The following is a 13,067-nucleotide window of genomic DNA, read 5'->3' as shown; positions in this document are numbered from 1 at the left end:
CTAACTATATTAATATTTTTTGTACTAGTCGAATTTAGAACCAAACGTTATTCTCATTATTTGTACAAGTCGGATCAAGGGCCCTACTGTATATATATTCCAAAATTTTGTACAAGAAGGATCCAGGATTATACTTAATTCTAGAGTACCTTTTGTCCGTGTAGGTTCCAGGATCACACTTTATGCTAAAGTTTATCTTATGTTTAAGTGGAATCTAAGTTAAACTTTATTCCAGAGTTCTCTTTTGTACAAGTAGGATCCAAGACCATTATAAATTCCAGAGTTCCCTTTTGTACCGTCCAGTGTCATACTTTATTGCAGAGTTCCATTTTGCACAAGATGGATCTAAGATTATACTATATCTCCATAGATTTCTTTTGTACAACTGTAATCTAGTATCATACCTCATATCCAGAGGTCCTTTTCTAAAACCAGCGTATATCTTCAGAGTTCCCTTTTGTACATGTGGGATCAGGACTATATTCCAATTTTTACATTAACATTTATATTCATTCCTTATGACATTACACTTCACAAAATGATTTGTAAACTGCAGTGGCTTTATTTTATATACTAGGACGAAATTTGGAGAACCTACGTATGGAAGAAAGACAGAGAAAAGGGAAAGACAGTCGAAAAACGTCGACGAAAATTTGGTTTTAAAGAACTTGCAAGGTAGTTTACTTCTTATTTTTGTACTGTACTTATTCATTTTAGATCATAATCACCGCAATTTTAGGTTTTCACGGTATATAAGAATCGTATTGTTTCTTTTACTCTCTGTCCTTTCAAGTAATGTTCTGTGAGATTTCTTACAGTATTGCTTCTTTTCCACGTTAACCAAATGCTTATTTTTTAGATCGTTTACACATCTAAAAAATGTGGCGTACATGCTTTTCAACGAGCAATCGGTATTTTATTTGAAACCATCTGTGACATTGTCTCTCTACATTTCTGTTTTAGGATATTATCATTTAAGACGCCTATTTTTTTAATTTTTTTTTATAGCAGACCATGTTTGAAAGACAAAATTGCATACTCGAATATTTATTCAGGTCTTTTAAATTTACATTCAAAGAAAAATGGAGTTTGCTTTTAGGAAATAATGGGGACGTTCAGTGTAAAACCAGCCTGAGGTTAAAACCACGAAAAATTGACAAAACAAAGAAAAAAATACTAAAGAAAAAAATATTGGTCGGCGGAAACTGTTTAAAAAGATGGGTGGCTATCGTAAAACACAACTAAAATTAAAAATGTATTTATATCACCTTTGTGCTAGTGCCTCGAACGTTTTCATCAAGACATTATCGTCAAGTTACGTCTGTGGTCCTCTATCGTTTGTCATCATTATATTTTCTTAAAACATATTCAGGGTTTGTTGTGTGTCTACTTTCCAATCGATAATATAACAAAGTTACCACTGTTTATTAATATCACGGGGGTTAAGTTGACACTAAAAACTTTGAAAGATACAGATAAGTAAAAATAAAATCCTTCTTAACTTAAGAGACTGTCCATTTAGAAAACGGGCATTTCCTATGATGTGGATGGCACATGGTAATTTTATCTCAAAGAATGTTTTTGTTCCAATGTAAATTTTACATCATTTACATGTCTAATTGTACAATTTGTTTTTAAATCGACAGTGGTTGACTCATAAAATGATTTTATAATATCCTAAGAAAGCAACCAAATTTTGCACAAAATGAAAGTCATCTCCCTTTTTGAATGAATTTCAGTGCTTTCTATGTAATTTATTTGAATGAATAAGGCACAAACACGTGCGTGACAAGAAATTCAATAGTCCGTTAAAAAATGGACATTCTTGTACTTCTTGCTAATTTTAAATTTGTTTCAGAGCTGTAAAGTTTAGTGCAAAGCTTATGGTCAAAGCGCTATCAAATCGTGTGAAATGTACAATTCTGTATGCCACCGAAACTGGAAAGTCTGAGAGGTTTGCAAAGACACTCTGTGAAATATTTAAACATGCTTTCGATGCGAAGGTAATTGAATTGTTCTTATAGTTATAACTTGTGACTTTATGCCTTTCTGGTCAGTTTCAGTTAATTGTTATGTAAAAGAGTTTTCTTGTAGCTAATTGCATTAATCATTTAGGCAATTTATTCTTACTACCGATAGTGCCAAGGACGTCCAATCTGGGTTTATGTGTTAACTGTTCAAAATTACTCTTTATTCAAACTTGCTATTTATATTTTAGCAACGTGTTGGTTCGCTGAATGTGCTTATGAAGAATTAACATATGTTGGCTTTCATTTTGTTCAGGTTATGAACATGGAAGAATATGATGCTATACACTTAGAGCATGAGGCTTTAGTTTTGTTCGTCACTAGTACGTTTGGTAATGGTGATCCACCAGAAAATGGTGAGGTACGTCTGTTTCAGTCAAACATTTAAAGCACTTAGTACATTTTTAAAAGTAATTAGCGGTAAACATTAATTCGTCTAGTTCGTTGAGATTTAAATTGAAGAATAGATTTTAGTTCACTTTAAACTGAAAATAATATATGTAACAACATCCGTATGCATGGTTACTTCGCCACAAAGCCGCTTTTCTTGATTACGTTGTCTATGTGTCGCCTATGAGTAATATTATACATGTATACATAAAGTAAACGTATACTTACACCTTCTATGTAACAAGACATTTTTGTGATATTTACACCTATAAAAACGTTTCATCTATAATTAAGCTTAATTCATCAAATCTCAAGTTACATGCGTAATTATACCCACTTTTATTGGAATCAGCACTTGTTACTGTTATCGTACATGTACTTTACATCCCTAAACATAGGTAAATGGAATTTTTATTATTCTTGTAGTTTGGCGAAGATGCCAATTAAACTAACTTAAACTTTAGCCTAGATTATGAGACTATATTAGCCAACCTCCAAACAGTTAAAAGGATACAATCCTTGTCGTTTAAGTAATATATCATAGATGTTTTTAGTATTTAGGTCTTACTTATCACTAAAATAAAACAATCTATCTTAGAAACATTAACATACTTTTTCATATTGTTACTTTTGTATTTATGGTGTACATGTTTTCAATTTTAGGCATTTGCAAAGTGTTTACATGACCTCCAAGATTTTAAAAGCACAAAAAAGTAAGTATCAAATATTCAGCTGATTTTATTTATACCTCACGTGGACCATTAATTTTGTCTTGTAGTCGTGTTTTTAAAATAGTAATCTTCTCTTCAAGTCCTTAGTAATAAGCTTGTATCTAAAATACGTCATAAGGATTCCTTGGTTAATCGTTGTTGTCTGATAAACATCATTGTGTTTAGTATATTATCATTTTACATTTTTTCCCCTTATAAATTACATTTTTAAATCTAAACTTGGTCATCTTTGATAGCTTCTTCGTATTTTTCTATCCAAAAGAGTTATTGTATTCTGTAAGGGCAGTAACGAAATGCCTTCTTATCTTGACCGTAATCTCGTAAAAGAAAGGTCAAAATTCAACAAAACAATATGAAAAGCGCGAATAATTTTCTATTTCCAACATTAAGTATTCTTTTCTTCCACAAAAACATTCCAACTACTCTAGCTTTTTATCTCTATTAAGTATTTTCTGGAGTAGACTGAGGGGTTTACAATTGCGAATTTTAGTCTGGGTAATATTGTCGGTAGTCTGTGAACGTTTCATTTAAATACACAAGACCTAATTGATTGATATGTTTTTGTTTGTATTTTTTATGTTTCAGACTGCGTTTTGTCAACCGCTTTCCCTTCTTCAGACACCTATGAATCCATTTTTTGTCATTTGACCATCTGCATAGTGATACGATTTGATCTTAAAAGCCTTTACAGATACAAACAATATTATTTGATCGGCACTCATAATCAGGCCTTCACAAATATGCTTTGGTGAAATGACAAAATGACTCCTTTTAAAAATTCATAAGCCTTATTATTTATTGTTTTTCTTGTTGATTTTGTAAGTTTGTTTCGAGTTTATTTGAATCTCCATTAGGTTTGGTAATATCGTTTTGACGGTTTACATTTTTTTTATGTTTTCATTATTTAAGGATGTCCCTTTCTACAATGTAAGCAAATCTCCTGAGCAACTTGATCTTTTTCTGATACAAGATATATTTTAATGGTACATGTGTATTATGAGTTTAATTTTTGTTTTAAGGTCCAGTTGGTATAAATCTCAATATGATGGTGGAAAGTAAGGCATTTCTACACTTGTGTGCGTCCTTGCTTTTAGTTTTGTCGCAATTTAGCTACAGCTAGTTTCATCAAACATGTATGAAAAATTATTTAATTTAAAAAAGTTGTAATAGTAATGGCAAAATTCATTTATTAATAGTTTAACCTGCTAATAAGACGCCGTGTAAAGAGTAGTAATATGAGGCAAATGAATACATCAATGACCAAACCTTCATTATATGTATATGGATTACTAATTTGTCCATTGAATAGTAAGAGATATTACTCAGAATTTTTTTGTTATTTTTGTCTTGTAAAGTTGTTTCTTGCTATAAGCGTCTGTGTGAGCTTTTTATGAAGCTCGATCCTTTATGTTTTATATAAGTTCGTCAATTGATTTTGATTCTTGTTCAAAGATTAAATTGACTATGACTATCTACATTAAAAAAAACAAATTAGAAAAGAAATATATGAAAACATTGTGTAGTTTGTAAAAAAGTCATGAGAAATATTCATCAAGAGCTTATTTGATTTGCGATTAGTTTGTCTATTATCATAGTGTTAGGTTATGTAAACATTTCACTGTTTTAACATTATTTAATAATATGAAAATTGAATATTTTATAAGACCGTAAGATATTGAAAATAACGAAAATTCTTAGTTAATAAGTTCAGCATGAAAATAAGGCGTTTAAAGAAGATCAAAGCTATTTCGCGTAGCGTCTCGATTAATTTGAAAATGTATATAATATGTTTATTTATTGTAAGCAGAATGTTTGTAATGGAGTAAAAGTCATTTTCTCAAAATAAAAATGAATGAATATTTTACATAAACTGCATATAGTAAATAACGACATTGTCATTTTTATAGCCCCGCTTTAAGAGTGTATGCGTCTTTGTGGGGAAAGGGGGGGGGGTAAAGGGATGAGGTGTCCGTGCAAATCTGTACAAATACAGTTGTGTGTTATGCATACTCCCGAAAGTAGTCCGATATGCTGTTAAAATGTCTATCTGAGGGATATTGATTATCATAGATAGGGTGGATACACATAAAAATAAATACGTACGTTACCAAAATTTTAAACCGTTGAATTTTTTTTGGAATTATGTTCTTTGAAGATTGAAGCAGACCGTCAATGCTGCTAACTTAAAATTTGCTTTATGTGCATGTAATGAGCACACAATATGTAATTGGAAAATTTTATCTCAGCGAATTTTAAGACGGTTGTCAAGAATTAGAAACGGAGTAAACGTTTTCAATGTCTTGCTCTATTTGATCTGTGTATGCAATAAAAAAGGTTAACTACTGTCCAATTTATTCGCAGTTGACTTCTCACGTGGAGAAAAAAAACGCGCGTGACCGTATTTAGTCCTTAAATACCGGACAGTACCATGTATGCATATATTCATAATTGATATGTTTCTTCTATAATGCAGTAACCATGTTTGTTTTTTTTAAATTTTAGGACATCTTCACTGTACATCTTATCTTAAGATGACCATAAGGCTACTAAGTAGATGTCCTTAGTTAGGACCAAAATACAGAGATTTTTGACATTCTTGATAAACAGATATAGGACAAAGATATATCTTAAGACCATCTTAAGACATGTCTTAGTCTTAAGACACCTTTGTAAAACAGGTCCCAGGTAACAAAGAGGACATTTATTATTCTGAAATTAGTTGTAGTACAAAAAGTACGTTGAATAATTAGTGTCAAGAAAATAAAAAAAGTTTCCAAAAGGATTATAAAAGTGATTGAATATTGTTATCAATATTTTTCAGTGGCGAAGGACACTCAACGCAATATTTTAAAATGAGTACAAAAAGTGAGTCTGAAGATAATCAACGGGTAGAAGACAAAATTCTGGAGGAGGTCGGCCCGTTGGGAAACGTCCGATTCTCTGTGTTCGGACTTGGTTCTCGTGCTTACCCCAATTTTTGTGCCTTTGCTCATTATATTGATAACATGTTGAGTAACCTAGGTGGTGAAAGAATATCTAAAATGGGCGAAGGGGACGAGCTGTGTGGACAGGAGGAGGCGTTCCGAAACTGGGCTAAAGATGTTTTTAAGGTAATAAATAGGAACATTGCGTCTGTTGTATTACAATGACTATTTAGTAACACATATTTAGTACCTTAACAATCTTAAATTATATTAATATTAAAAAATGCAAATATTATTGACGCATATTGACTGAAATGATAAATTTATGGAATAACTCTAATTTCTGTTCAGGCTGCTTGTGATACATTTTGTGTTGGTGATGAAAGCAGCATTCAGGACGCTACCGGGGCCCTATCGAAGACGGATTTTTCGTGGTCTCCAGAAAAATTCCGTCTAGCGCCGGCAACGAGTGATACACCTCTGAAATTATGTGAAGGTAAAATATATTTCTGGAACAAACATAAAACATACAAAATATTACCAAGTATATTCTGTTGATGAAAACTGTAACTCCATTAGGTGATCCGTGAAGCATATGAAAAAAATAAAAATGGTTAATATGAGAAACTAAAAAAAAGAAATAGAATAGATTACAATTAAAAGGAATTAACTTACAAAACCAATTATTGGTAACGTTCGTAAATGTTGATAACCAATTTATATCATCTAGGCATAAGATTTTTTATATTAATAATCACGTTATTGCTGAAGTATGTTAAAATATGTATACAAAAAACACTTTCAAGCTTTTGAGTTCCAGTCAATAAAAGGTTCAAACCTTTGCTTCTGAAGATATTCACATAAGATTATGATTAAGTCACTTATGGGGGCGTATCATACACTATATGATTGCAATAGTATTGGGGTAACTTACGTTAATATCAACGTGTAGTAGCGAAAAATAGTCTGAATAACATTGCTGAGATGGTCCCCAGTGATATTTAACAGCGAAATTGGATGGCGTTCGGTAGTCAGCAGAAAGAGCCTTAACAGGGCCTAAGTTCTGCAACAAGAAACTTAGAAATTGACACTTCTCAGGATCAATAAACGAAAATGAATTGGCGTCGATACTTATCGTAAATTATATACTCATCTTGAAGACATTCCTTTCATTTTTATCTGCTTCAAACAATAATCATCTAAAAACTCGGGAAAAGTCGTTTACAAAGTTTCCGCTGTATTAGAACAGGCCATCGGTTCCTGCCCAATATCATAAGTGACCATAGGATCATAAGGATTCCTAATTAATACATGAGCAGCCCTAGGATTGCTGAAGTCAGGACACCAGCGTTGGATATGCACAAAATACGAGTAATTCACCGCCGATGAAATGAATTTAGATTAATATCTAAATTAACGTAATTATTGCACATATGTATTAAAAGACAAAATAAGTAATTAAAAAGAATACGTTAACAAACGTAAACCTTGAATGTAAGAACAAATAATTTTATACACGCTTAAAATGCTCCCGCCGTTATATTTCCAGAATTAGTACATATGTGTATTATGAACCGGGTCCGCTTTTTAACTTAAAAGGATACAGCTGGAGCTGCTCTTAAGGTTAAAATGAAAATTAAAGAATGTCGAGCCTCATGGTGCTCCCTTTTATGGGCAATGCACATGCCTACAATATATTATTTGTTCAATGAAATATGGTATGTAAGTTTCTTTCACTTGAGAAGGGTTCTCCTTTACCGTTTAAATGTATGGAGATTTGTCATTTATAGAGCTTTGATTTGATTTATCATTTACAAAGCTTTGATTTCAGTATTAAAATCAAAACATCTTCTCGTGATAATACAAAATTAATATGTATTTCTAAATGATAATAGAAAGACTTGGCATTGTTGATCCCAGAAGTAAACCATAACATGCATATCGGTCTTTGAATTTCAATATGTTCTACATCGGAAATTCCGGAAAGGAATATCAGACAAGAACGAGACTTACAAAACCTATACACCAGAATTGTCTGTCTTTTATTAGAATTATTACCCTCTTAACTTAACTTCTTAGATATTGTCAATAAACGATATTTCTCAATTAGGATTATGTTTATATACTTATATACCGACTTCCACTAAATATGTTTTGCAGCTTTGGGCAAAATGCACAGCAAGGCGGTGCTGTCGTGTAGCTTAGCCGAAAGAGTACAGTTACAAAATCCAGACTCTGAGTAAGTTTTAGGGATTTAAATGAAATTAAATCTACTACACAAAAATATTTTCAGATGATGATTTAAAGCCAAAGAATTTTCCAGCTTAGTTTTTTTACAAGAAGATAGCCAAACTTCAAGGTTTTACCTTAGTTAAATATGACTACTTATGTATGACCGTCACGCAGTAGATCTTTATTGTGTAATTTTAGAATCACATTCGCTGTAATTTTATATATCAATAACATTACACTTGTTCACACCTATATTGTGTTTCAGACGAAAGACTTATTTCGCAAAAATAGATATGGAGGGTAACTCTGCTGATATGAACTACAGTCCTGGAGATCATGTGGCAATTTTCCCATTAAATCCACAAGACCTCGTTGATGGTGTTATTTCTCGACTACACAATTCCCCTCAGTCAGACCAGCTTATGAAGTTGGAATATATTCATGAAACATCTACTCCAATGGGTGTGTATATTGAAAAACAAGCATCACATTTATTTCTTTAACTTGTAAAAAATAAAAAAATATCATTTTACATTGAAAAGAGCATTAAAGTCGTTTAATTGATCGACAATGACGGCGTCGTCTCACGTATAATTTTAATTTTCAGTGAAAATGGATACTTATGATTTTTTTTAGAAATTTATATTAGTTCGTGTCCGTGAGATTAGAAATTCAGGGTGCAAATATAAAATCTGACTTATAACAAACACTTAATGTATAGAAAAAAACCGAAATTTTAATTATTTCTAGTATATTTTTTTAATCCCAATGATAAGATTGGATACATCAGATGATACCACTAAGTGTTTGACAATTACAATCGTACAAGGTTGGTGCTGTAGGGAGAGCATTCTATTGTTTGATTCGTTACTCGTATATCGTATATCAGTATATTAATATAACGAGAATAGAAATGGTGAATATGACAAATAGACAACACCCCCACAGGGATGAAAAATGTCAGCTCAAGGCCATCCATGGGTCTTTCAATGAACGACGAGGAAACCCTCACAAAACAGGACAGGCTGCACCTGACCCCAAAACAACTTTAAACACAGGTACAACGAAATAGAAGCCCCTTTTATACTCCATCAATATAAAAGTAAACTGATAGTGGAAACGAAACAATACATACAGAAGCCAGAAATCCCTGTCTCTGTACAGGCGCAAAAAATGCGGCGGGGTTCAAGTACTTTGGCGTGATTACAACCCTTCCTCTTTTCGCCACTGTGGAAACAAATTTAGACACTCCTTCTATCTCGAGGGAATTACAATATTTCTCTACTCGAGATAGTTAAGTCTAAGTTTTTAATATCGAAATTGGAGAAATCTTGTAATCCCCGAGAGCATTGGAGGAGAATCTGAATGGATTCAAAGGCGAAAATAAAAAAGACAGTAGGGAAAATTCTCCCAATATGAAAGACGTCATCTGTTCGTTGCGTCATATATTACTACTAAGATTTGTTGATGCATTACTAACTAATTAGTATGAAACAAAAAATAAACAATCGAAAATCAATAATTATTTAATGACCAACAACACAAGTAACAAAAGTAAGGTTATGTGACAAAATTAAAAACATTTTCTCAGTCTGTCTGCAGAAATATGTTACCGCGAAATTTTAACCGTTTAAATGTAATTTAACACACACGACATTTCAAATCCTAGTTCATGGCGGGAGATTTAATATTCGCTCGTGCGGTATGGATGCGACCAAAAGAGGGGAAGAATATAAACTCTCTTTCAGTCTTAAGGGGATTACAAGACTTCTTCACTTAACATAGTTGAATTTTAGATTTTAACCCACGAGCTTCAGCTATCTTGTAAGTCCCGATAGCATTGGAGGAAAATCTGTTTTTCCCATGAAATTAAAAAAAAACAAAAACCAAAAAAACTCGGAAATGTAAAATGATTGGAAAAGTCACCCAAAACTTTTATCACCGCCCGGTGGTTTAAAAGTCATTTTTTATTACTTGCCTAGAATGGGAGAAATAGTTTTCTTCCATTCTTTGGCCACATCCATACCGCACGAGCGAGTGGTTAAAAATATTTCCACGTGCCGGGAATTAAAATGTCGCGTACGTTAAATCTCATTTAAACGGCTAACATTACCCGATACATTTTTATAACATAGCTCCGTAGACAGACAGAGAAAATGTTTTGAATTTGGTCTCATAACCTTTGTTACTCGTGTTATTAGTCATAAAATAATTATTGATTTTCGATTGTTTGATTTTTGTTAAACAATAATTTGTTAGTAATGCATTAACAAATCGTAATATTGTTATATATGATGCAATAAATAGATGACATATTTCATCTTGGGAGAATTTTTCCTATTAATTTTTCGCCTTTGAATTTATGGGAGAAACAGATCCTATTCCAATGCGAAACAGATTCTCCTCCAATGCTCTCTATAGTTAAGATTTGAAATATAAAATTCAACTATCTCGAGTAGAGAAATCTTGTAATTCTTTGGAGAGTAAGGGGGAATATATATAAACACACCTACAAATAAGTTCAGCATAGTTTAAGTCCCTTTTTAAAACTGATTATACACTACACGAAATAGGACTACTAGCAATTATCTGACATACCACCTCCAAACCAGTTTAAACCTATTTATTACAGTTATATGTTATAACTGTAATAAAATGATCGTGCATCATAAGCCTCTGAAACCTGGTTGTTAAAAAAACACATAAAAATATTTAATGTAATGACCTTATGCATATGATGTAATTTTTATATATGCCATAATGCACTTTAAATAAACCTATCTATCTATCTATCTATCCAACAAAAAATTGTGTCCTCATTGTATGTTATATCAATCCCAGTTCTTTCCATGCGAGGTTTAGAACCACGATACATCATAAGTGATACAATATATGTAAAGACCATATTAGCGAGTCAATATTAATACAAGAAATGCTATAATTGACTTGACAAAAATATCAAAACAATGTACCTCATAAATGAGCCTATTTAACAATTTAGTCAACTAATTGGCAGAGTATAACCTTAGATATAATTGATTTTGGATTAAAACAACCGAAATCTGTGTCTAAAATTACCATTAAATGATACGAATACTATAAAACAGAAAAAAATAAACATTCTTTATCGTCAATATATGCTTTATTCAAAGAAAGTTCTATAGATTTGCATTTTTGAAATATTAATTTTGTACAATATGTAATGATTGTTCATATAGGTACACAGAAGTCGTGGAAGCAGTTTGAAAAAATTCCAATAGCAACACTGAAGACTATGTTCTCACGATTTTTGGATATCACTACTCCGCCATCACAAGAACTGCTTAAGCAACTAGCTACGCAGGCTACTAGAGAAAACGATAAAATAAAAATTGAAAATCTTGCAAACGTACGTAAACTCTAATTACTATTTAACTGGTGATGACTTAACACAATTTTAAGTGTGATGAGATAAGACATTGTATCATCGATATATTGGAGTGTAATTTAAATTACCCAATGTCTAGATTCTATATTTTTTTCATCTACATTGCTATCGGTGCTGATGCGTCGTTTAACATTTGCATTTTGTAGGATCTTCACGAATATGAAGACTGGCGATATGACAAGATGCCAAACTTACTAGAGGTATTGGAAGAGTTTCCTTCACTTAAAGTAAACCCTTCCTTGTTGATATCCCAGCTTCCTCTGTTGCAGCAAAGGTACTACAGTATCAGTTCATCACAAAATGCTTCACCAGGAGAAGTTCATGTTACTGTTGGGTTACTTCAGTACAAGCCACTTGGTGAGTTCATCTAACTTTAGTTACTTTAATAAAAAAAAAAAAGAAAAACGAAGTGTTTTATGAGGCTAAACTAAAGCGGGCGTCACACACAAAAGGGATACCGAAGTGTGAAATGAGGATAAACTAAAACCGGTGCCAGAAACAAAAGAAATAGCGACAAGTAAAATTAAAGTAAACTGAAACCGGTGTCACACACACAGAGGGATACCGAAGTGTACATAAGTGAAAAGTAAGGCCGGTGTCACACACAAAAAGGATACTGAAGAGTAAAATTGAAGAAAAGTAAACCAAATGTCACACACAAAAGAAATACGGCAAAGTAAAAAGAGGGTTAACTATTAGTTTACGCTAAGTTTATCCTCATTTTACTTTTCGATATGCCTCAAAAGCCAGTGTCACATACAAAAGGAATATTGCAAAGTAAAACGAGGATAAACGACAGTAAGTATCACACACAAAAGAAGTACGGAAAAGTAAAATGAGGGTAAACTATTAGTTTACGCTAAGTTTATCCTCATTTTACTTTTCGATATGCCTCAAAAGCCAGTGTTACATACAAAAGGAATATTGCAAAGTAAAACGAGGATAAACGACAGTAAGTATCACACACAAAAGAAGTACGGAAAAGTAAAATGAGGGTAAACTATTAGTTTACGCTAAGTTTATCCTCATTTTACTTTTCGATATGGTTTAAAAGCCAGTGTCACACACAAAAGAAATACAGAAGAGTTAAATTATGGTCAACTAGTACTTAAGCCAGTGTCACACACCAAAGAAATATGAAAAAGTAAAATGAGGATAAACTATTAGTTTACGCTAAGTTTATCCTCATTTTACTTTTCGATACGCCTTAAAAGCCAGTGTCTCACACAAAAGGAATATCGCAAAGTAAAACGAGGATAAACGACAGCAAGTATCACACACAAAAGAAATACCGAAGAGTTAGATGAAGTAAACTTAAGCCAGTGTCACATAAAAA

General features: G+C 32.3%; 1 protein-coding gene across 17 annotated transcripts in view; it reads left to right on the top strand.

Moving 5' to 3' along the window:
• LOC148606876 (nitric oxide synthase-like protein) overlaps nucleotides 1-13,067 on the top strand; it is a 152,988-nt gene that overhangs the window by 105,543 nt on the left and 34,378 nt on the right. For 16 of the 17 annotated variants that reach the window (XM_088547287.1, XM_088547293.1, XM_088547291.1 and 13 more), the window contains 11 exons: nucleotides 578-675; nucleotides 1,859-2,003; nucleotides 2,284-2,388; nucleotides 3,081-3,130; nucleotides 4,168-4,203; nucleotides 5,970-6,258; nucleotides 6,424-6,568; nucleotides 8,233-8,311; nucleotides 8,570-8,766; nucleotides 11,523-11,692; nucleotides 11,878-12,088. In XM_088547287.1, the coding sequence (XP_088403413.1) occupies nucleotides 578-675; nucleotides 1,859-2,003; nucleotides 2,284-2,388; nucleotides 3,081-3,130; nucleotides 4,168-4,203; nucleotides 5,970-6,258; nucleotides 6,424-6,568; nucleotides 8,233-8,311; nucleotides 8,570-8,766; nucleotides 11,523-11,692; nucleotides 11,878-12,088 (1,525 nt within the window). The remainder of the gene's footprint in view (nucleotides 1-577; nucleotides 676-1,858; nucleotides 2,004-2,283; nucleotides 2,389-3,080; nucleotides 3,131-4,167; nucleotides 4,204-5,969; nucleotides 6,259-6,423; nucleotides 6,569-8,232; nucleotides 8,312-8,569; nucleotides 8,767-11,522; nucleotides 11,693-11,877; nucleotides 12,089-13,067) is intronic. The other variant, XM_088547300.1, reaches the window with a different exon arrangement.

Source organism: Perna viridis, chromosome 9, assembly GCF_037379345.1.
Source record: "Perna viridis isolate PV_CMFRI_1.1 ecotype Kerala chromosome 9, ASM3737934v1, whole genome shotgun sequence".
Classification (NCBI taxonomy): Eukaryota; Metazoa; Mollusca; class Bivalvia; order Mytilida; family Mytilidae; genus Perna; species Perna viridis.
This window is presented reverse-complemented; position numbering and strand designations above follow the sequence as displayed.